General features: G+C 40.4%; 1 protein-coding gene across 1 annotated transcript in view; it reads left to right on the top strand.

Annotated features, from left to right (window-relative positions):
* Window positions 1–4,425: 4,425 nt before the first annotated feature.
* MAP7D2 (MAP7 domain containing 2) overlaps window positions 4,426–24,571 on the top strand; it is an 82,264-nt gene continuing 62,118 nt past the window's right edge. Inside the window, exon 1 of the mRNA XM_041399841.1 lies at window positions 4,426–4,482. Within this exon, the coding sequence (XP_041255775.1) occupies window positions 4,440–4,482 (43 nt within the window). The 5' untranslated portion in view covers window positions 4,426–4,439. The remainder of the gene's footprint in view (window positions 4,483–24,571) is intronic.

Raw genomic sequence — 24,571 nt, 5'->3', positions numbered from 1 at the left:
AATGTGCCTCAGTTTATTGACTCAGTGCCCATGATTTTGTAATGTAAGATTGATCTCTTGTGAGGAAGATTTCTTATCAGTCAATTACTTCGTGAGTGTTTCTGTCATTTCATAGAACCATTGAATAGTTTGTGTTGGAAGAGACCTTTTAGAGCTCATCTAGTCCAACCCTCTTGTGGTGAGCAGGACATCTTCCACTGGACTGGGTTGATCAAAGCTCCATCCAACTTGGTCTTGAGCGTTTCCAGGGATAGGGCATCCACAATAACTTCTCTGGGCAATGTGTCCATGTACCTCACCACCCTCACAATAAAGAATTTCTTCCTAATATCTGACCTAAACTTGCCCTCTTTCAGTGTGAAGCCATTCCCCTTTGTCTTACCCCTACATGACCTTGTAATGTATTTTAGGGGAATGCTTAAGATGCTGAGTTAATATTTCAACAATCAGGAACAACTACATTTAGTTATACCCAGCACCTTTCTTCAGTTTCTGATGCATGTGCTAAAACACTCTTTCTAATTTCTGAGTCACGTTCTGTTTATCTCAGAGAACAAAAACTTAGCTGATGAAGAGGAGCACTTCTCTTCAGATGACTTTGCACTGCTTGTAAAAATACTTTGGTCTGAGCACTGAATTTCACCCAGAGGTTGTGAGGCACTGGACTTCCAAGTGTTTCAGAAAAGGAAGCAGACAAATACTGCCTGGGAGAAATGGATTTACCATGTCTGACATGCAGTGTTTATGTGGCACTGGGCCAGTTGCTCCAACTGAAATATCCCAGACAGCCATTCTGCTTGCCTTACTTTTTTTGGATACTCAAATTCTTGGCTATTGATTCAAAATGGCAAAATACAGCAAAAAATGTGGACCAACATAGATTTGTAACACTGTAAATTTTGCTAGTTTGCTCAGGGCTGGCTGTTCTGTTTTCCCTCAGAAGCATTCCTGGGGTGGGATGGCTTTGGTTGCATGGATACCACCATCTCAAAAACACTGAGAAAAGAAGCCAAGATTTTCAAATGTAGTTTACACTTTTGACAGTTTTTATTTGAATGTCTGTGAAGGTGGCAAAATTATCAGTCTCCAGCTTTTTTCTGTCTGCATCCTAAGCTGACTGTAAGAATTTATTTCTCTGCAGATTTACCTCTGAGATTTTCACAGGCTTAGGCTGACCACCACCTACAGTAGCTCATTAACACAGACCTTTTTAAATAAAACATCTCCTGAAAATATGTGGGAAGAGAGTAAAAACGTTTCCCACAAAATAAATGCAAACTGGTGTTGATTTTAACGGTGCACAAAGAAAGAACAATGCTTCAAAATACAACAATCTAGAACAAGTGTTACCAGGGCTTCATTTATAACAAGTCAAACTGGGCTTCAGATGAAGAAAGCAGAATAAGCAAAGTATCTGCAATAAACACTTTCCCAAAGGGAGTGCTCAATGTGATGTGCCTTACAGAGATTAAGATCTGTGTTGGGAAAATTCCTGCACTGCTTTGTAATTTATGCCAGAGAGCTGCTGATCAGAGACTGGTAATGCCCAGCAAACACACAGCTTCTCCCTGCTGTCTCATTGTCCTTGCAGGTACTGCTGTGATAACTCACACTCCTGGCCCAGGAGATGAGGAGAAAGTTTCCAATCCCATCCCTCAGCAATCAAAGACTACAGGACTGTGTAAAAGCTGTGGAATCCTTCCCCTAGCACTCAAAAGTGGACGCTCCCATTGCTCCTGGTGATGTGCAACTTCTAGGATGCTTTCCTGCTTTCCTGCTGCTGATAAATTTAAGGAAGGTGGGCTGTGGAGAGTTAGGGAGGAACATGGTGACATCCCCAATTCTAAGCATGCAAATGCTGCCTGTAGTCCCACCAGAGCTGGGAAGGAAGGCCCCTTTTGCTGCTATAGTCAAAAAAATAATCTTGTTCTGTGAACTATGGGTAAAATTAAACTGTTCATAACTTCCTTTTTAAAGGTTTAATATTAAAAAAATTCCCAGAGTTCTTTTATTTTTCATAAAGAAGGATACACAGACATGCCTGAAATTAGCTCCTGATTCCCAGGTGTAAGTGCATACCAAAGCTTCATAGATTACCCTAAGTAACCCACTACATCTAGTACTTCAGGATCTATAAAGTATTTAAAGTCAAACCTGAGCAAGAACAGTTATGCTCTTGTTTTGGAGGTGCTGGCGGATGCACACTGTATTAAATCCACTATTCCCTGCTTTAAAACAACCTGCCAGCCTCCACAACATAAAAGGATTAACAAACCACTATAACAACTCCAGACACATTCCCTTCCGTTAGCTCTTCCCTGTGTGGAAAATATGATAATAGTACTACTTCAACTTAGAAGGCTGTTACAAAGTTAAATTTATGAATGTTTTGAAGGAGTTATAAGATTACCACAGGAAAGTCATCATGGAAATTAATTAACCTGCCTTCAAGGCAGGGTTTGAAGAATGTACAGAGAATATGACATGAAAGATTCCACTTTACTTGATGAAAATGAAGAGAAACATTGAAGAACTATACATTAATTAAAGACATCCTTGTATTTAATGAGGCATGAGTCTTGTGGAAAAAACCACTCTGCAAAGGTAATTTAAAAACGGATTCCTATCACAAACAACATATATTACTGTAGGGGAGGGCTTTTTCTTTGGAGCTGTCATGTTTTCTGTATAGTTCCTTAAGTTTTCTTTAAAATCTCCTGGGATTTTTTTTTTTTTTTTTTCCATGGCATGACTCTGGGTCTGAATGCTATCAGCTATCAGAGGAAATTACAGTTGTAGGAGAACACTTCTTTCTCCATGTGAATGCTGTGCTTATGGGCTTCATGACCCCTTGAGAACCAGCATTGGTGGGCTCCTGTTCCCTGGGGCAGATTCCCCAGTGCCCCCACCCATCCCTCTCCTCTCAGCCACTGGCTACTGCCTGAATACCCTCCCTGCAGTTACCCTCACACCCCTTTCTCCAGTTTCTGGCCATAATATTCCATCTTTTCATGCCCCACATCCATTCTCTGCTGTCTTCTTTCCCAGTTCTGGAAATTCATCCTCTCTGTTTCCTTTTCCTCATCACTAAGCCCATGTATCTTGCACTGAGACCAGCTGTTCCTTCCCATGTGTTCATCAGACACCAGCAGGCTAAAGATTAATTACTGTTACAGGAGATTCTTCCTTCTTTTGGTTTTGTTGCCAAAGGAGCCCCTGAGAAATTAGGAGGAACAGCTACAGTAAGGGAGGTGGGTTTTTTCTTCTGTAATGTGACCAAAACTGTACAATTTAATTTTTAGGCAAGTAGAATAAATGGAGCTCCTTGATGTAGGGTTAGTGGGAGAAACAGCTGAAATGAAAACATCATTTGGCACTTTCAAAATTTGGCAGAGTTATAAGCAATGAAAATTACATCTTTCATTGATAAAGCAACATTAGAAATAATTATTACTATATGCACCAGAAACTCTAAATCTGTGTAGCTAAACTTTTACTGAGGTATGTGAACCCAAACATGAGAACACCACTCGAATGTCTAGATGGAAGAATTGTTGCCCAGCTCCCCGACAGAATAATTGCCTCTTAGGAAATAGTGATTAGGAAATCTTAGGAAATAGAAGACCCATCAGGAATACCAAAGTAAACGCTGTCCTCCTCCTTCCTCTCATATTGACTATGATCTGTACTTTCAGGTAAAGAATATAAAGGTAATACAATTGCTTGGCAAAAAGAAGAAAACAAAAGGAGTAAGAATGAAAAGTGGAAGGATTAAATTTATCTTACATTTACATTTTGGTAAATTGGCACTGAAGATGGGTCAATAAGGTGTTTGGCATATAACGCCAGTTCTGGCAATGTTTTGAGCAGGAGATGCCCCAAAGCCACAAGCCCTGGGGCTGTGTGCGCTCCCCTAGCACTGCTGCGTCCCAGCGCGGTCCGGAAACAGCAAAACCAGCAAGGGGGAAGCAAAAGAAGCATGCAAAGTGTGTGTTAAAAATTTGGGCAGGGGAGTTCAACCACTAATATGTGAGTGATGAGGAGAAACAAAGATTATGTTAATTTCTCCCTTTCTAAAACCGAGTACAAAGTGGTCCTGCCGCTGCAGGGCCAGCCCGGCGCGAAGGGGCCCCGTGAGGGAACCGCGGCCGCAGCTGGATGGGAAGGACACGGCCGTGCCTTTCCCCGGTGCCATCCAGTCATCCGAGGCCGCACGAGGCTGCAAACAGCGGACGCAAACACCTGGATGGAAAAATCTGGGAAAACGGCCGGATCGACCCGAGAAGCAGAAGCGGGAGCGTCGTTTGGCTCTCGGGGATAACCCGAGTGAAGGCGCCCGAGCACCGAAGCGCCGCTCGGTCGCCCCCTTACCCGGGCGCAGCCCCGCAGCCGGAGCGCTGAGGGCGGGGCGGGACGCGGCGGCGGCACCGGCGGGGAAGATGGCGGAGCCGGGGGCTGCGCGGAGCCACCCGCGGGCCACAGGTGAGGGATGGGGCCGCGGCCCCGCGACGTGCCGGGGGACGGCGGATCCCCCGCCCGCATCCCGCGGCTTCCCTTAGCGCCGTCCCGTCCCGTCCCGTCCCGTCTCTCGCCGCCCGGGGCCGGCGCTGCCCGAGTCCCGGGGACGGGGCAGGCGGGGGTCGCTCCCTGGCAGGTGCCGCCGGGTCCGGCCGCCATCTCGGAGGGATGGGGCGGCCGCTGTCGGCGGGAGCCGCGGCGGTGCCGGGCGGCTGTTCCCGAGGGGACACGGAGCGGCTCCCTCCCGCGGCTCCCGGCGATCCCCGTCTTGCCCTTTGTGGTGCGGGAGGTGTTTGCCATGAGGTGGCTTTTGTGCCGCCGCGGTTTCCCCGGCCGCCGGCGGTGCTGCCGGGGCGGGCGGGCGGCAGCTCGGCTGTGCCCCGAAGTGCCGAGCGGGGAGGCAGCGATTTGTAAAGCTCGTTCTCGGCGGTGCCTGGGCCTGCCTGTGCCGGTGCTGCCCGGCCCGGGCAGCAAACTGGTTGAGCGGGTATCGGGCGTGAACACCGCACGCAGAGCCCTTATGTAGGCACGGCTCCTGCTTAAGGTTCCTCCTCGCTGCTCGGCGAACATAACTTTTAATTTCCGAGGATGAAAAGGGTGTGTGAGATGATGTGGAGGTTGCTGTGCTCTATGTGCGGAGCAGCACCTGGCGTGGGATCAGTTACTCCACCACCAAGAGATGTTGGTGCCAAGGCTGGTGGTCGTGACCTTGGCTCTTGGCTTCACATGTCGGTGTTGGGGTGGGTCTGGCTGCTCCTTCTTCACATGACCTCCCCTGGGCTCGAGTGTCAGAGGAGTGGTGATTAAGGTGTTATGCAGGTGCTCATGACACTTTTACCGTAATTGTCTGGTATGGAGCCTCTGCTTTGTGGATGGTAAACCATCTAAACCTGGTGCATAAGAGGGAATTAATTTCCCCGTTTGTCCTAAGCTGCTGTAGTGACTAAAAGTAGCTTTGCAATTGCTTTGGGAGATAAAGAATATTCCTCTTCCAAATTTATGGAGTGGGAATCTGAGACTTTGACTTCTCTGAGGTAGCACAGTGTGAGGAGACAAGGAAGGAGCTGGGAACACCTGTGTTTGCTGTTCCTCACCCTTCTCCACATGCTCAGCAGCTGCAGCTTTTGCTGTAAGGCTGTTGCTGTTGAGCAGTCAGGCACTTCTAGGGCTTAGGTCTTCATTTCTTAGTATTTCACATGGAAGACAGGAGGAAATTAATCTTCAGAATTCATATTTGTGAGGATTTTTTAACCTCTTTTCTAAAGCATAGGGAATTCTTCCCAATGTTCACTTGCACTATTCCCAGACATTTAAATCTTCACTCTTTATATTGACCAGTACATAATCTATTTTTCACCCTGTATGAATTGGGAATCCATAGAAAAGGTAGCATGTACTCTAACTAAAGATGGTATCAAATGGGTCATGTGTTGTAGGGCATGGACAGGCACACACAGATGTAGTTACTTGTGGTCAAGCATTGGCATTTGAGCACTAATGCCCAAGGAAGGCAATATACATAGAGTGGGCTTGGCCAAATTTATTACTTGAATTGTCTGCTAGAAGATAATACATGATGTGGTGTAAAAGATTGTGTATGTGTGGTTTGTGTTACAGACAGCAGTATGGATGGCATTTGATCTCCTGCAGCAGAGAATGAGACTTTTTTGTGGGACTTGCCAATTTTGTAACAAGAACAACAGCTACTAAAGTGAACCATTAATGTGGATGTGGAAATCATGCTTTCTTAATTCATGTTTGTATGTCTGTCTTGGTCCTGGAGTCCTTGTCTTGCTCATAGGGATAGGAAGAATCTTACCTCTCTGTTCCAGAGTAAAATGCTCCTTCCCACAGTGTTTTTCCCCAAAAGGGAGCTGCCCCAACAGCAGGCAGTGGCTGTAGCCACCGTTCCCCTTCCTAAACTGTAGTTCTCTGGCAGCCTCTGAGCTTTGATCTGTAGGATTCTCTAGTGCTGGGGGAATTGCTGGGATGGCAGTGCAAGCAGGGCACTTCAGACTGTCTGCCCAGACCAAGCTGTAACAAACAAGCCTGCAATAATGGAATTTTTTTAGATCACTTTACTACTAGAGGAGAGAGTATTGTTAAATTGTTTCTAATTCTGCAAACAAGTAACAAAATTCTGTGGTACAAGAAAATAATAATTGCAGAGCTCAATTATATCCCTTTGCCAAAAATCAAAGGCATGAGGCAAACAATAGCATGAGAAGATGCTGTAGGAGTATTTTGTCAGGGAGAGTGTTAGGTGACCAAAATGTAGGCATTATTGCTGCTGCTGTCTGTTGTAAAGGTAATGACTAAAGAGCATTTGAAGGACAAGTGGCTCAGTATTGGATCTCTTGTCTTCCTTTTTACTGCCTGGTGAGATTTGCTTAATGTATGTGCTAGGAGGTTGAAATACTGGACACGTTGATTTTCAGAGTAAAATGTGTTTGCTGGTTGTTTGGGTTTTTTCCTTATAGAAAACATGATCGTGCCTAAAAGAATTTAAGAGAAAAAATTGTGTTGTGCCATCCTAGTCTGTATATCACAAAACCAGTTTGTGTGAAAGGAATTAATGTGTGGATTTCTTTAAAAATACTGTGTGGGTTTTTCTTCTTGATCTTAGTGCTTTTCCAAGTGATTTCTCATAGGCCAAAATGATTTAAACAATGTGTACTTACATTCTTTTTGTACTGTACTGTTCTCTTTCATGTATGGACACTCAAGATTGTTTGTCCCCAAGGTTAATTCATGTGCTGCTTTTCATGTGATATTACCATTTGCAAGTATTGGCTTTAGTTCAGGGCAGTTTAATACACTCTCAAGGTTACTGTTTTGGTTGTTAAAGTATTGGCTTTGTGCTTAAAAAAGAAAAGTCAAACTGCTTTCCAGTGAAGTTCACTAAACGTCAGTGATGTCTTGCCTTTGAATTCCAGGACTGCAGAAGTAAAAGGAAGGTGTATCCCTTGAAATGCACAGGTTAGGAAATAAAGCATCTGAAAGCTTTAGTGTTTATAGGACAGCATTGTATAGTGTCACATAGCTCCATCTGCTTTGGTGGCTGGTGTATCCATAGCAGTGAAAAGGCATCAGGAACACTTTTAAACATTAGGTAATTATTTCTAACTGTGCTAATTGAAGAAGTGTGTACACATTTAATGTAAATGAAACTACGTATCCTGTGTGATGATACTGTATGAAGATTTATATAGTAAGGCTTGCTTAAATCTTGTGAATGAAAAAAATAACAATTATAACTTTCTTGGTTATCAGTCATTCAATGTATGTGGACCAAAACTGGCAGGGGAAGTTCTTTAAAAATCTTATGTCTATCATTCACTTGCTAATGCTTTCTAAGGCTACAGAATAGAGCAGGGCTTTCAATTCTGGACTGCTTAGGTGATTGGAAAAAAACATCTTATTTCCTTCTTATGTGTTTCACCTTTGCAAGAAGGTCCCAGTGTCAGGATTATTGAGTAGCTTGTTTGGCTCTTCCCTTTTCCTTATCTTGACCACTCCTTGTGAAATCAGGTTTTTGCATCAGCTCTTTGATAGGGCATTGCAGATTCCAGCCCTTTGTGACTGGCTCAAGCTTTTGGGCAGATCCTAGAAGCAGTAATCCTCAGTTTAGATTGTACATCAATTTATGTAATGCTTTTTTGGTTTAAGATGCTGTTTTATGGAATTTTTATAAATAACTGGACTGCACAGGTCCAGGTATTTATAAGATGAAGAGAGTTGAAGCTGATCAGGAAGCTAATGCAAATTTTAGGAATGCTAATTGCATTTAGTTACTTGTACTACACACTCAGATTTAACTTTCTTCTGGACATCTGCTGGTTGAGAGAGAAAATCTGAATAATACGCTTAAATAGTGAAAGGAGTAGTAATGCTCAGCCAAGGTTATTGGAGTAATCAAAAGCAAAGTTCAGTACTGTAACAGGGTTTATTTTAATCTGCCTGTTTTAGGACATTTTACATAATTTCTGAGTTATTTTGCTGTAATTGACTTGTTTGGTATTTTCATCACAACTTTATGTTACTGGTGTATTTTCTATGCCTGAATTAGTGCATGTAGGGACACGGTATGTATCAGTTTTCCCAATATATCTGTGTTCAAGCAGCTTACCCAGTGAAAAAAGTGACTTGAAATCTTGGATAGTCACATTACCCTGGACTGACTTTAGATAGGATATTTAGAAATACCTTTCACTGTGTCTTATCTCCACAATGATTAATGATGATAATGTGTCACTGTGCAAAGATAAGTGGGCTTCACAAAGTGGAAATCTATCTAACCATTGAAAAACCCCTCAAGATTGTGTTGTTTATGTTGTTTAAAAGACTAATGCATCTGGCAGACTTCGTCATTCAAATAATACACTTTTGTTTTTCTTCATTTGTGTCATGAAGCTGTCAAGATCCTAAAACCCTAGCACTCTGTGGATCTGAATGTTGTAAGAATCCCAGTAAAGTACTTCTTGTTGTAGTTAAATAGTAATCCGAATGTTTCATACGGAATTACTTCTGGCTTTGAGTTGTCCTCTCTGTATGTACATATATAATGCATGTACATTTCAGGCTTTTTGCAGTTGTAATGAACTAATATATTCAAATGCTTGTTGGTCACATTCTGAGTATTCGTAATTTTCTTCTTGTAACTCTTAAATGCATTATCCACAGTAGTTACACTTTCCCATAATTATTTCATATCTGTGCCCTCTGTGATCTGAAGTTTTGTGAAGTATCACGTTTCTTTTCATTTAATGTATTATTTGTGTGCGTGTCATCTTTGTTTGCCAAGTGCCAGATCAAACTGTTTTGCCCTAAATTCTGGGACATCAATTTTGCTTTTGCACTTGAATATCTGAAGGCTTTTGCTGCTTCTTTCATGTGTTTGTGTCTGCTTTCCTTTGATCGAGGGGGAGCTGATTATTCTTGTAGTATTGAGGTGCTGCAGACAAACGTCTGCTTTGCTGAGATTGATAAAGCATTTCTGTGATCTTTGCATAAACTTCAGTTACACAGCAGGTGTTTGTTGTTTCAGCAGCTTTTCAGTGAGAAGGTCCAAAGCAGAGATGAATAGAGGAGCTATTCCTGATGTTGTGCAGGGTTTGCACAGTTGTGCTGTGGTAGCTGTTTGCTTAGGCGTGAGCTTGCTTTAAACTGTTTTTCTCTGTGTGCCAAAGTTTGTTTTTTCTCTGTGTTTTCATGTTACTTTTCTTGGCATAAAGATGCCAGTAGCAAACTTCTGGTATTAATATTTCGCTTGTGTTAAATTAATTCCTTTACAATGTGTAAAATGCAACTTTTTTGTGTTCCAGTGTTACACATATGTGCTTTTTGATTGGATCAGTTGGAAAAACAATGTTGAACTCAATTTCTTCTGATGATTTAACAGAAGAGATTGTTTCCTTTGCATCATATAATATTTAAATTTTTGAGCTCTGTTATTCCTTACAAGAGTAAATACACAATTGATGCAGTGTTGGACATTGAAATCCTTTTTTCTGGTTTGTGAAAAATCTGGAAACTCTCATTTTTCTGTATTTTGAATACAGAAATAGATGAAATTGTCCAAGCTTTTGAAGTCAACCCCTTCAGTAATAATTACATATGTTGTTTTGTATTCCTGTGTGCTTGCATTTTCCTTCCAAGAGGAGCAGTCCATGGAATATGTATTGACTTGGTGTGATATGATGAGCATTTAAGTCTGGGGTGTCTTCTGCATTGTTACTTTGTGCCAGAGCCAGTTGCCTTGTTGGCTTTGTGCATGGTAATGCATCTGCTTGCACAAAAAGGAAAATGGATTTTATGCCCCATAACCTTAACACCAGCACAGGTGTTGTGCATTCAACCAGTTTAGAAGAAATTACATGAAGCTTCTCAATCAGTTTAGATAAATCTAGTTTTCTTTGTTGAATGGTTTCTCTTAGATACTTCTTTTTCCTAGTAGTGATTTCAATAAATAACATGAGTGACAATTTATCACTTCTACCTGGGATTTTGATAGGATGGGAATGAGTGTGTTAGATAAAAATACATGATACCATATGTCAATTTGTGGACGCCACTGTAAAAGCATATCAAAAAATCTTCAAGAAAATAGTGGTAACACTACTACAGTTAGTACAGTTTTGTCTGTTTTGGTGCCAGATGCTGGGGGATGTGTTGTGGTTTTGTTTCACTTAGGAGGATCTGCAAGTACACCTTGCCCAGTTCAATCTATATGAATTATCAAATTACTTGTCTCATGCCAAGCAGAAGCCATCAAGGTTCTGCTTTATTTCAGAAAAATGGTCATTCAGATATTTATAGTTTGAAATTCATTCTACTCGTGGGTGTGGAACACTGAAATTCTTTGTGGCTGCAATCAAAAGAGAAAGATACAAACTTTCTAAAGGTGCTGTGGCATTGCCTGGGTTTGTAACCACAGCGGGAGTGCTGAAGGGGTCAGGGCAGAGCTCTGCTGCCTTCTCACTTTAGTGATAGATCAAGTGAGAGCTGGAAAATACTCCAGTTTGAACAAACTAGCCTTGATTGTTGAGTTGGAATAAACTTTCAATATACAATTATATTGGGAGTAAAATAAACTTAATTTTGAAAAAACTCCAGCCATGTGAAACAAAAATATTTTTTTATGCTCCTACACTTGCTGCATGACAAATCACACAACAAAGGCCCTTTGCTTTTGTCTCAGAAGGGAAAACAGGACATATTGCAGTGTTTATCCGCCCATTATTACTGTGAATTTTACATCTTTTAAGGGATTTGGTTTCCCTTCCTATGGGAGGATGGTATCAACAAATGGGAAGTCTTTTCCTTTGCCTTTTGCTGGTGACTTGCCTGCATCTTTGCATGCCCATGTTTGTGTTGAATGTGGCATTTGTGTGTGTGTGCAGACCTGCTCTGTGTCAGGGGAAAGAATCCACAGGGAGAGAACTGGAATGTGCTGTTGGGCCTCTTAAAATGTTGATAAACAATGAGCAAATTATGGCTTCCAAAATAAATGGTGGATGAGTTCTAGGTCTCCTTTCCCTCTCCTGAAGGAAAGGGAGCCAGTAGGGCTTTACTTTCATGCTGGTGTCTTGACTTCTGATACCATGCATCAGCCACAGGACATACTTTTCCCATATGCTTAATGGTCTATTAATAGATGTAAGTATTTCCATTATGTTTCCTGGGTTTAGTGGTACTAAGTGCTGTGGTTACAAGTAAACATGGCACTTTTCAATAGTCAGAGGAAGTGGTTTTAATGGTGCAGTGAAATGAGAGGGTGACCTTCCGTTGGCACAAATGAGTTTTTGATGAGGTTCTGGATGTGAATGCTGTGTTGCAGGGTTGTGAGCCAGGATGTGTTTCATGGCTTGTTGAGTGAGGCCAGGTTATGGTACTGAATGAAAATGTTTGAGCCCTGCATAGGGAAGAAATGGTTTAGAGACTGTATTATGGAGAAAGGTTGCTTTTTTATGGCATTATCAAGCTACAGAACTGAAAGAAAACTTGAAACAGAAATAACTGAACAGATTGAGGCATTTACAGATAATGTAAATAGCCTGGTTTTTCTAATAATTTTTATATTCTATGGGCAGTTTTGCATCTCTTTTGTGCCTTGCAGTATGTTTTCCCTGTTTTGGTTTGGGAGGTTTTTGCAATCTCTGTTCTTATAACAGAGTCACTGCCATTATCCAGTCTTCCTTTAAGTCTCATACAACCAAAGGATGTAATAAAAAAGTAGCCTATCTCTGAATTTTAATATATTTAATCTGTGATGAAGTTGTCCAAATCATGTGTGAATGGAATTGAAAATCATGTTACACAGTACAAGCACATCCACTTTCAGGTCCAATTTTTGTCATGACTGGTCTGTTTGAAGTGCTGAAGATGAGCTGAATACTATAAGGAAAGTCTTCATGCAACCTCCTTGTAGTGAGTGCTCCCTAAAGCACAGTGACAAGCTTACAGGCTGTGTAGCAACTGAAAAGGTGTTTAAAATAGCACAGTGATGCTCCTGGAAGATCACTAAATTCTCTGTTGATGAAAACCCCTCCACTGCATAGACCTTCTGGTGCCTGCTTGCTGATAATGGTGCATCCGTGCTGTTGATAAAATGAGACCCTACTAGGATAACTCTTAAGATTTTAGAAGTTGGCTTTTTATTTTTCTCTCTAATGGTGTTTTCTTCTTTCCCTATCTCATCCACTCAGTCCTGCCTACAAGGTCATAAGGGTGGCCACCTTAGTGAGAGAAACTGTCTCGCTGCTCTCCTCCCTGATGCCTAGAAACAGGCATTGATGGAGGGGTGGAAGATCACAGCAAGCATCCACTATGCTTCCTAGAGTCCCTCAAATTATGGTTAGAGGACTTAGAGATGTATCCAGAAAATACACCTTGACTTTATCTTCTGTATGTACATATTCCCATGCCTCTAGTCTGCTTCTTGCCCCGATTTCCTAATTACACTCAATACAGTAATTGTTGCTCTTGCTGCCCCAGCAGAGCTCACTCCATTCTCTCCAGCCTAGGGAGTGGAGGAAGAGAAGAGCGTGATGGAGGAGACTGGGCCCATCAGATGGGCTCCAGCAGGAATTTACCTCTCACCAGCCCACCTGCCTCCTGCAGTGGGACCCCAGAGGGCTGAAGTAGCTCTGAAGTTTTTCTTGTGGCAGCTGCAGGGGAGGCAAAGAGACCATGAATAGGAAAAAGGTGGAAAGGAAAAGAAAGTGCATTCCATGCTATTTAACCTCTGCTTCAGGCAGTACTGTTCAGAAATAGAGAATCACCATATCAAAGAGCACTTTGAAAATCAAAGGTAACAAAAACAAATATGTTGAGGAGTGTTTTCCTAGTCTTCACAGCAGCTCTTGGTTAATGTGCTGTAAGTATGATATACTACTTAAGTTGTAGACTTGGAGAAGTAGATGGGCAAAAGTCCTCAAGATGGTTTGCTAATGGCTATTTGGCACTGAAATGAATCCAGATATCTCCTGGTGATGCACACATATTGAGAAATTCTGGTCAAAACTTCCATGATATAAAGTAGTACTTGGAAGATGTAATTTTCCTATTCTGACCTTCATCCCCAATGGCTGAGAACTGTTGGATCTGATTCTGAGAAACAATGTTTCAAATTGATTGTATTATACAGTCCTATATATAGTCCTTCATAAATTTGTACAACTGAAAAACACCAAGAAAGAAAATTCTTAAAGCAATGTGGAAAACTGCTCAGCAGCTAAAAGCTAGCTATAATTGCAACATTTTAGATCTGAAAGCATTCAGCCACCCCTGTTTCTAGCTGTGTAATCTAGTCCATTACCTTGTACCTTGCCAGAATAAACCAAATTTGTTCTTCTTGGATGTTATTTGGTAAAAAAAATGTAGTTTCACCATTGTCTGACAGATGTCAAGTGCTGTTATTGGGGAACAGTGAAATAAATATATACATATTTTTTGTAGGCAGAGCTAAAGTGACATTATTTGAGTTTGCGGTATTTGGGAATTTCCTGTGTCAAAGTTTACACAAACTGGTAGGAACTGATGATGTCAGGTTTGTACAGGAAAAGATTTTCAGTGTGCATCATCTAGCTCTGCTTTGAGAAGGTGGTACAGGATTTGGCTTCTGGTTCTGGATTTAATGAAGCATGTAACACCGAAGTAATCTGCCCCTAAGTCTTCAAATGTTTAATCAGGAACAAGAATTTCTTAATCTTCTGCTGCTAGTCAACTGTCTCCTTTTGTTTCAGAAATATTTGGTGCATCAGTAAAAAAGTACTAAAAGCAAAGACAAAAATATTTCTTTCTTGCCAGTTAGATGGTCCTCTTGCCTATGCACAGGAGCAATACCAAAATGTTTGCTTGCTTGTTTGGGAGAAGTTAATTTCAGATCTCATTTGCATTCTCAGGTAAGAAGTTTGGATGCTGATCTACTGGAAAAAAACACCAGTGTTAGTTTTGTTTTTTGTTTATAGCGTTAATCCTCATTAAGGTAGAGAAGATGGGTATAGTTGACTGTTTGTGCTGATACAGGTGTAATTTTCTTTGTCCCATTGCCTGTTAGCCCAGATGAATCCATTCTTTCTGCTGTCAGCTGAGGCTTTGAGAGCAGTCTTCTTGTGTGTGTAGACCTACACCTCCCTTCTTCCCAATTTCTTCTTACATGTGCAGGACAGCACATGGCTTTTGCTGCATCCCCGACTCCTCCTGGCCTCTTCCAAAATATTTACTGGTTTCTATTTCTTCAGCCAACTCAACCTACTCATCCCTCTCCTCTTTTTCCCTTGCTATGGGTAGGCAGGTTTTTCAAGCCCTGACTCTGTATCTTTTGATTTGTATCTATATATGAAACAAAATTCTGGAAGAGTGTAGGATTCCCGTGTAAGTGCTGGCTTTCAGCCTGAGTGTTTGTGATATGGGGTTCCACATTCAGCAGAGCTGCTCTCTGTTGCCACAGTCAAACAAAAGCCTTTCCTTGTACAGGTGTGTCCTGAACTTTGCCCACAGTTAGTCTGTGTCTAATCAGCCCTGGCAAGGAGCTCCACAGTCAGCTGCCTTTGCTGAGAATCCTACAATGAATCTCTTTGCAGTGAGGAAAGGTTTGTGGACAGACAACCTCTTGTTATTAGAGCAACCAATTACAGCCCAAACAAGCAAGGTTCCTTGCCTGTCGGTCTGGAGAAGGAGCAGCTTGGTTCATGATATGTGGAAGTGGAGAGGTGAAAGGAACAGGACAAGTGAGTGCATAAGCACTGAGGTTCTTGAGGCAGCAGCTGGTTCCTGCTCTTACAGACACACAGGATGTTGTGGCCCAGCCTTTTATACTGGGACACAGCACCTGTGATCTTATACTGTGCTGCAGGGTGGCAACCACTGCCCAGGGTGGTTCTGGTCAACTCAGTTCAGGTTCTAGAGAAGCACGAGACAAGAGGGTGGGTGTAAAAGTTCAGATGTCTAATTTGCTTTGAAAAGTATTCTAGTGGGGTTACTGGCTTTGCAGGGTGAATATTTGCTATTATGTTTCAAGAACTGACTAGGTGATGTTAAGACACATCTCTTGGGGTTTGGAACAAAGTGCACAACCCACTGATAGCTTTTGGTTTTTCTGTGCTTATATTCAGAATTACTTTCACCTCATGAAGCAACCCTGGTGAGTCATTTTATTAACTAGAGTTGCAATGCTGGAATTCCAGATTAGCAAAGGAAAACAGAACTGGTGTAAAAAAGAAATAAACCAAAAAACCCCAACCCAAACAAAAATCCCCGTTTGACAAATCTTTCATGTCAGTATGTTTTGGATGTATACTTCATGATTTTTGAAAGAATAAACCAAGAGAATTGCTGACATTTATAATCACTGTATGCAGTTTTCAGATTCCTTGTAAATGCTGGAGACAGCAATCTTTTGAATGCACTCTTGCAACAATTGCTAAGTATTAATAAATATCTGAGTCTAGTAAGTGTATTTAAGTAGGCAGGCAAGACTCTCTTCTCATGTCCTGCTGTTAATTTGTCCCTAAGTTTTTCACCTAGGTTTGCACTGTATAGTAAAGATAAATGGCACTGCTGGTTAGCTTGCATGGAAAAAACATGATGCAGTCTCCAATTTTCTTGTTTGAGACCTTCCTTTGTCAAGGAAAAATGTCAAATGAAAGCTTGCTGGAAGAAGTAAAAATATGTCAGCCATAACAATTAGCAAGCTTGGATTTTTTGTTCTTGGTATGGTGGCATTTGTGGCACCAGGCTGTGGGCACATCTGGAGCTAAACAAGCAGGCAGGCACATTGCTGTGACTCTGTTTGCAGGGACTCTGCTGTTGCAGGCTTCTGCCATTTCTTTAGTAGAAAGGAATTTAACGGTGTCGAGTGTATTGTATCATTAAAGCAGTGGCAGCTTTGCTGGTTTTCTCTAAGATTTTTCTGGAGGATGCCAGAGCTAGGAGAGAGTAAGAGATCCTGCTGCCACCTACAGCATCAGCAAACACCAGATCTGTTCCAAGCACATACATGCTCTCCTTCAGTGTTTCAGGATTTAAGTTACTAAGATGGCTAGGGATACGCAGTAGTTGTCTGGAAAAACACCTATTCTCTTACTTAGCTGAGCTGTGATTCTCACTGGGAGCCATAACTGGAACCCACTATTAGAGCCTTACATGCCCAAGGGCAGATTTTTTTTCAGCAAATTTGAAGGGAAGAGAATTTAGGAGGCCAAGTACAACTGCTTAGTTTCAGGTTTAAGAGCTTTCAAAGTAATTATAAAAATGTTCTTGTTATTTAGCTTTGTTTTATTTGACTTGACAAAAAGTTCAGTGCCATATAAATAAGGGAGGGGAATAAGGTCCTATTTTGAGTGTTATGTAAAATATCGTTAAGGTTTTTTGCCTTTGAAAATAGCATATATGATATCCTATTTATAGGGTATAATATATCTGTATATAATCTGTATATAGTACAGATTGCTTGCTGAGTATAGAGAACTATCAGCTCTTAACACTTCTCTTGTGACATGAGGGTGCTTGCTTTTTAAAATGGCTGGCAGAACAAATTGCAGACAGGAGGAGTGAGGGGTTTTTGTGTACAGCACAGACATAGAGGAGATAGAAAGTTAAACTTTGGAACAGAAAACTGTGGAAAAAGGTGGAGATTTCCCTTACTATTTTCATGTCTCGTCTTTTAAGATACAGCGAGGTGAAAGGTGGTGTCGTTTCATCTGACTGACAGAATGAGAGTAGTAGTCAAATGTGCTTTGGCAGAGGGGGTTTTTAAACTGTGTTCTTATACATGTGTGTGGAGGCAGGGAGTGGACTACAGAGCAGTATGTGTTGGCAGGGATAGTATGAACAGCCCATTTTATTTTAGGAGGAGTTGGAAGGAACAGGTGTGAAACTACACTTTTGACAAGACACGTAAAGCTGAAGGTGGCTGAATGCTTAGAGAAGGTGATAAGGGAAGAAACTGTAACCTCAACAAAGGTGAATCTTGTACCTGATTTCAGCAAAGTGAGGGGGTGTGAGGTCTCTACAGTTCAAAGCTGAGACACTGGGCGTCCGTGTGTCTTGTGGATGGACCTCGTGTTGGTGTGTAAGCAGCTGCAAGGAAGCATGGGGTTAATCTCAACTTATTGCAGTGATGGAAAGCTTTCGGTTTCAAAAACCTGCATTTGAACTATATAATGAAAACTTTAGTGATCTGATTTTTATGCTTTTATTGGCACTACTGTGGCCTAAGTCTTAAAGCATGACTGACGTGAAGTGTAATTGAGGTAGCATGCCCAGGATTGACAGATCCAATGTCAGTAGTAAGGGAAGAATCTAGTTTTTCTTTCATTTTTCTCTGTAGAAGCTTCTAGGTTCTTCTGAAAACAAATAAGATCTCTGCTTCAGCTATACTTGGGTAAGTTCTGGCAAGTTATTCAGTGATTTTTGTGTGCAGCTGCCTGTTTCTGAAGAACATTGTCAATGAGGGGAAAATGGTAGGAAGCTCACACTGATGTCTTGTGTGGGAACAATAGAAAAGGGTATTATTTGGTGCTATTTACATATAGTATGTTGCTTTGGTCACTCATGTTACCAAGACATGGCTGTGGTTATGTATATGTTATCAATAATGAGCAATTAGTATTGCTTTCCTTAATCCTTCTTAAAATGCATTGATATTTTTTTCCTCCAATATTGAGTATCTACCATAAAAAAATATTTATTAATTGAAGTCACTAACTGATGACATTTGATTTGATGTTTCCTTTTCTACTTAGCTTACTTACTGAGGTTTGAGTTTTGCAAGGAAGACACATTTGCTAATCAGTGACTGTGACTTGATCTTCTAGAAGGGCATAGAGCTCTTCAATCATTGAATTTTAAAAAGACAAAAAAAAGGTGTTGGAGAGGAGACAAGACATTGGAAAGTGAGTGGGTATGTTCTTTTGTTTTTAGAAATGCTGACTTAAAAGCAAGAATGAAGCTAATTTTAGTGTTGAAGCTCTGAAAAATTGTGGAGAATAAATAAGACACTTAAGCTAAAATTGAACAAACCAATGCTTAATAAAGAATAACATACATTAATTAAACAATAAACAGAGTCCATATACATTCTTATTCAGTGAAGAAATGTCATTATTAGAGAGTATTACATAGGTTTTCATTGTAGTCTTGCTGTATATTTATTTATAAATGTAAAAATGTAAGGGTTTTGTGTATTGATTTTTTTTCTTTCCTTTAGTCAAATCTCTGCTCATAAAAGGATCTTTTAAAAAGAGCATCCTGCTTCTGTTAGATTTTCCTGGAAAAGAAAATCAATGTATGAAGTTGCATACTGAAACATCTACTGAATTGACTTAATAATCTTTAATCCTGCATGTAAACAGAAAGAAAAATGCTGTTCAGTAAGACTATTTTTTTCTTACAGTTTGTTGTTTTTCATCTTCTGGTAACAGATTTAACTTCTGCAGTTTTTATGTGCGCATATATATATGTACACAAAAGAGCTCTTCTCAAGTGTCCTGTGTTTATTTGTATTTATTTGAAATTCTTCTACACACAGTCACAGGAAAGAAAATGGTGTGCATCCCTTTGGTTCAGTGGGATTTATTGTCGTGATGGGAAAAAGAATAATGGGATTAAGATTAAATAAAGGTCGAGAATTTTATGTTGGCATTACTGCACCGCTGTTGTTTCCTCGTGACCTTTTGCAAGCATCACTCTTGCTGTGCTTTCATTAAACTACAAAAACTCTGAACTCTCTTCGTGTTTGTTTCTTATCTCTGAGGTTAACAGGGCATGAGCGCTGTCGATTTCATGCTGCTCGGAGCATTCATCTTGAGCAAGTGCTGAACCTGGAAGTGTGTATTGGAAAGCTGCTACTATTACTGTGTTCATTTGGTGAAACTCTGCTAAACAGTACCCAGTAATGAACATTTATAGAGGCTTGTCACAGTTGAAGAAGATATTGTCACGTGCAGATTTGTCAGTGTTACATCAGGAACTGGGTTCATTTCATCTATTTTAGGCATTCTGCTTAAATGTTTCAGTTCTCATGGAATCAGTTTTGAGGTTGGTTTATCTCTTTATCAGTCCAAGGAGATAATTATGAAATTAAATACAAAGTATTTCAATTCCTTTGCTAAGGTGCTTTAGCTGGTTGCTTCCATTCTTCTCAGTCATGCTGTTCTATCCTTTAATTTCCTTGAGGTCTGTTCCTCTGACAATGTAGAAGTGCTGCCTTAATTTAGGAACCCAAAGGTTGATGGAGCTGTGTAGGGTAATATGTAATGGAATAGAAAAATATGAGCTTTAGATAGTCAAATTGTTAGAAACCCTGATTTTAGAGCTTGTTAGAAGCCTTTGATCCTTAGCTGAAAACTCATCATTAAATGTTCCTTCCCTGAAGGGATATATGTTCAGCTGCTTAATGTTCTTCATTTGTCATCAATAAAAAATGTAGAGTTTTGAGATTCTGCCCCCCAAAAAAAGAAAAGTTGAAATAAAAACTTTCTCCTTTGCTATTACATGTGCAGTGTAATTTTTCAGCTGTTAATAAGCAGGCAAATGAAGACAGTTGGTATTTTGAATATACCTGTAGAAAATTCTGCCATTCCCTGTATGTGCCCGAATGCCTCACTGGCGGGAGAGTGCACAAACTGCATTACTGTGCACAATTAGGTTCTCTGCAGGAATTCGTCTGACATCTGTCTGCCCTGGTTATCTTGGGCTCTCTCTGAGTAGAGTGGAACAGGCACTTCTAAATTCCTCCCTCAGGAGGAGGTGACAGGTCTGAGAAGTACCCCAGCTCTCTGTAAAGTGAGCGAGAGGGAAGCTGAGAGCTGCTGGCTCTCAGAGGTGAGCGTCTGTTTACTTGGGCAGCTGAAGTTAGGCTGAATCTCACCCTTCCTGGTATACAGGAGATGCTGTACCTGTCCTAATGTACTGCTCTGTAAATGAGGAGACAATTTGTGGCTGCCATCCGCTTCATGATATGCTGACAGCTGTAGCAGTTGCTTTACTCTGTGCTGCTCAGGCTTTGAGGATGCTCAAAAGGCACAGGAGGGCTGGTTCTGGCCCCTCTGTGCACTGCTGAGGCTGCTGCCTGCGAGCCCAGGGGAAGGAAGATGGGTGCTGTTTACAAGTCAGGCTTACCAAAGTCAGGCTTGCAAAGGTTAAATGCCATTCTGCTCTGACATTTTCCTCTCTGTAGCAGTGTGTTGCTAGTGGTTGGCAATTCATGGAGCCGCTGCTCAGCCAGCCTTTCTCAGAAACCTTTTGTTGACAGACAAAGATGTAGTCAGTGGGACTTTTCCAGTGGCAGCAGTTTGTTCCAAGCTGCTGTCTTCCTCAGTACCGTACCCCTATGGCCTTCCCTGGTGTGTGACTTGAAATGTCTCATCTAGACAAAGGAAAGCTGCTTGTGATCTGTGTGACCTGTATGATGGGCAGGATGTGGGCAGGAGCCTGTTGGTTTGGTACCACTGAGTTGATTGTTGGTAATCATTCAAACCACTTATCACTTCATTTAAATCTCTTCTTCATTTTAGAGGGCAGGCAAATTTCATAGGATGTTTGCTTTCAGTTATAGATGTGTTGATGTATAATGAAGATATTTGTCATGCTCTTGCTTCTCTGTCTCTGAAAACTTATTCTAATCATCAAAAGAATTGCTGTTCCATATATACTGTATATCTCTATAACTTTTGACCATTGAGGTTACAACATGTGCCACTTAAGTAAACACTGTTTGTGGTGTTTTAGCTTTTTGCAATATAGTAATTAAATAGAAATGTGGGATAGAGGTTATGAGAATTGCCAGTCCCTGTTTTAGAAGAGTCTGTGTAAGGTAAACCCATATATACATGGATTCCTGTAAAGTCTGTCATTCAGCAAAGCATTTGGGATGAGGTTTGAAAATATTTTTAAAAACCCCAAAAATCATCAAGCTTCAGGTTTTTTATTTGAGTTTTGTTTTGAGTATACAAATTGTTTATCCATATAGGGTATTTTTATTGCTAAATTGAGGGTAGTCATGAAGATTAAGACTTAACATACTATATTAATTCTGTTTATTGGACCTTGATATTGGGTACATGTTTTGCTTATTATGGGTTTCCTGGTGAATGTACAATTACTTTCCAGATACAACTAGAAGGCCACAGAATTAGCAGGCTGTGTAGCCCCCTGCTTTGGAGATGAAGCCATTACTGATGCACCAAAACTCTGAATAAATGAAACCTTTTACTGTGTAATTTGCGAAATACAGGTAGTATTTTGTCTTTGACCAGTTCTCCTGCCAGAGCTGCCTTATATAATTTGTAATGCCTTATTACTTTCATAACTATAATCTCTGGGAGACATGGACTGCCTTTTATCTTGTGATTCTAATGCACAGTGCAACTCTGAGCCAAATATTAAAGACTTTGTGCATTTTTGTCCTACAGTAGAAAAGAATATTTTTTTTCTCCCAAACAAAAAACAAAGTATATCAAAATAGTATTTTGTTTGAATCCTTAAAACATGGTTAAACAGCAGAGTAAAGGAATACATTGAAAATAAAGGAACAAGGGGGAAATATATCCAAATGAGACCATGGAAGAGAGCATAATCTCTGGAAGGTTTTAAAAACTTTAAAATTACAAGGCAAATATTTTTGAGGAGCAAACTGGCAAAGACATAAAAAGAGCAGTGAACATGTCACCCTTGATACAGACCCTGCCAGACTTTGTGGTAGGTTGCTAAATGGTCCCTGTGTGAAAGGAACAGTCACGAGACATAAGGCTGTATCACTGAAGCTCAGTTACTTGCTTTAGTGTGTGGAAGAGCTTAGGGGTGTTTCTTGTCCAAGTCTTTCTTAAAATGGAATATACCTTGATCTATTGTTTAAATGATATTTGATGCTAGAGGAAATTAGCCTTAATACAAAGGTTTAAAAACTCTAGGGAAGCGAAGAATGAAAAATGAAAGTTTTCAAGCTGAGTTAAAACTGAGTAGGTGAAATATGATACACTGGGAAGAGCCTATGAGCTTTCTGTAAGGGAATATATTTTGTACATTTGGGCTTCTCACAAGAGCAAACAGGCAAGGTGGAGTGGTGCAGAAGAAGGAATATGCTTGGCTTTTCTAAAAGATGTTTGTAGAAACCATCATCAAAGACACTAAACATCTTGAAAGCTCTTTACTGTCTGGTGATTTGATGATTGATGTGAAAAAAAAGTGTGAATACTGTGATGGGGTTTTTTGTTGAATAGGTTTTAAGAATGGTCATGTAAAGAGTACTCATTAAAGTTTGTTAGAAAAATGAGCACCAAGTGACTGAGCAGTAAATGGCAGATAAATTTCAGTGTCCATTGGTGCAGACATAAGCCAGGAGTAATGCCTGTGGAGGACAATTTATAAACAATGAGGTATTTTGAATTACCCAGTAACATTGGGGAAGGCAGTCTTGGAGGGGGGCCAGTTCGTGGGGGTGACAACCTTCCCTGCAGAAAGTTCCTGACCTTGTGAGGATGGCTTTGGCTGGGATCTTCTCAGATCCTGTGTCCTCACAGTTAGTGAAGCTGCCTGTAGCTGTGAAAAATCTTTTGTTCTCGGTAGTATTAATGATCATTCAGATACTGATTATCTGTGGAGGTTTTCTATGCAATACATGTGAGTGAAACTTTTTTTAAAAGCAGTAATTAAGGGTTTGTGATAGAAGTATTTCCTAAATATGATGTATGATTTATTTTTAGAGAGAAACTGTATCAGTTATATTAGAATTATTGGTGTTAATTTTAAATAATTTAAAAAACTTGATCTCTCTACAGAATTTGGCATATGTGAAAAGATTGCCCGTTACAAATGCCTGTAGCCATTGTTTGCGTATGAAGTCTCAAATCTATTTGCAAGGTAACTTTCTGCTGAATATATGCAATAAGGAAAACTTTGTCAAGCCTGCCCTTGTAAAATCTACAGGTCTACTCTGGGTTTTCTGCTTCTTTTCTTGTACAGATTAAGCATCCCATTTTGTAAATATGTAGCCATAGTGTAGGCTTGCAGAGATTTTCAATTATCTGTTAAAGCTAGGAGTAATTTTGGGAATGAAAATTTAATTATATAGAGAGTATTGCCTTTTTTTTCTTATTCAGTATTTTCTGTTTTAATCAGATATAAAGGTAATCCTCCATACCAAAATGAATTCTTTCTTATTGGTTTATGTTCAAAGGGACTTTTAAAGTTGTCCTTTAAAATCCTAAGGTGGTTTTAATCAAGATTAAACAATTTTTTTTTTTCCAGAAGTAAATGATTTTTTTTTTGATGATGTTGATGATGGTATTATTAGTAGTTTGTCTCAAAACATCTGCAGTAATGCTGTTTCTAGTACATAGATTGTCTGGTGCCCCTGAGCAGAAAAGCATGTTGTTTGTCCTGTAGATAATCAGATGATCTTGTAATTGTGTAGTGGTATAAAGTTAAGTCAGAGTTCTTGGCTCCTGTTTTAGAAGGCTATTTATTCTTACTGTGTTGACATTTTAAATAAGGCAAATAGTGTTACTGATGGAGTTCAAATATTATGGCTTTTACTTGTAAATGAGCAATGAGACAGTTCTTAATGACGTTCCAAGGTAAGTGGAGCTACTGTACTGAAGCCTTAACACGGTCCAATGTTTCCATTTTTCATTCTTGATTTTCACCTCCCCCCATCAGTTTCCTGCATATAAATTTGCATGCATGGCCTTATATGCTTTTTCTCCCTTTTGTCTCTCACCTTCAGAAATGCAATCACAGTATTGTATTTGCTTGTTTTTCATCCTTTTCAAAATGTCCACCTCTTTATCTCTTCTCTGTACTGTTATGTGTGTCCTGGTTGTCCAGAAGTGGTCTCTGCAAAGGAAAACAATCTATGCATGTCATGCATGCTTGGCTCTATTTGGTTTCAAGATCAAATCATGAGCATTGCTTGGCTGTACTGCAAATCTGCATGCTGTCTTCAAATTTTGAACTGTTTGATGGAATATCTTATTGAAATCTCATTCTTACGTGTCTATTAGGTAGACACCTTGTTTTTCCTTCAAACAGCTGTGTAGGGTGCAGAAGT

The sequence above is a fragment of the Onychostruthus taczanowskii genome, unplaced genomic scaffold, assembly GCF_017590055.1.
Source record: "Onychostruthus taczanowskii isolate IOZ18803 unplaced genomic scaffold, ASM1759005v1 scaffold17, whole genome shotgun sequence".
NCBI lineage: Eukaryota > Metazoa > Chordata > Aves > Passeriformes > Passeridae > Onychostruthus > Onychostruthus taczanowskii.
Note: the sequence above shows the minus strand (reverse complement) of the source record. Positions and strands in the feature narration are given on the sequence as shown.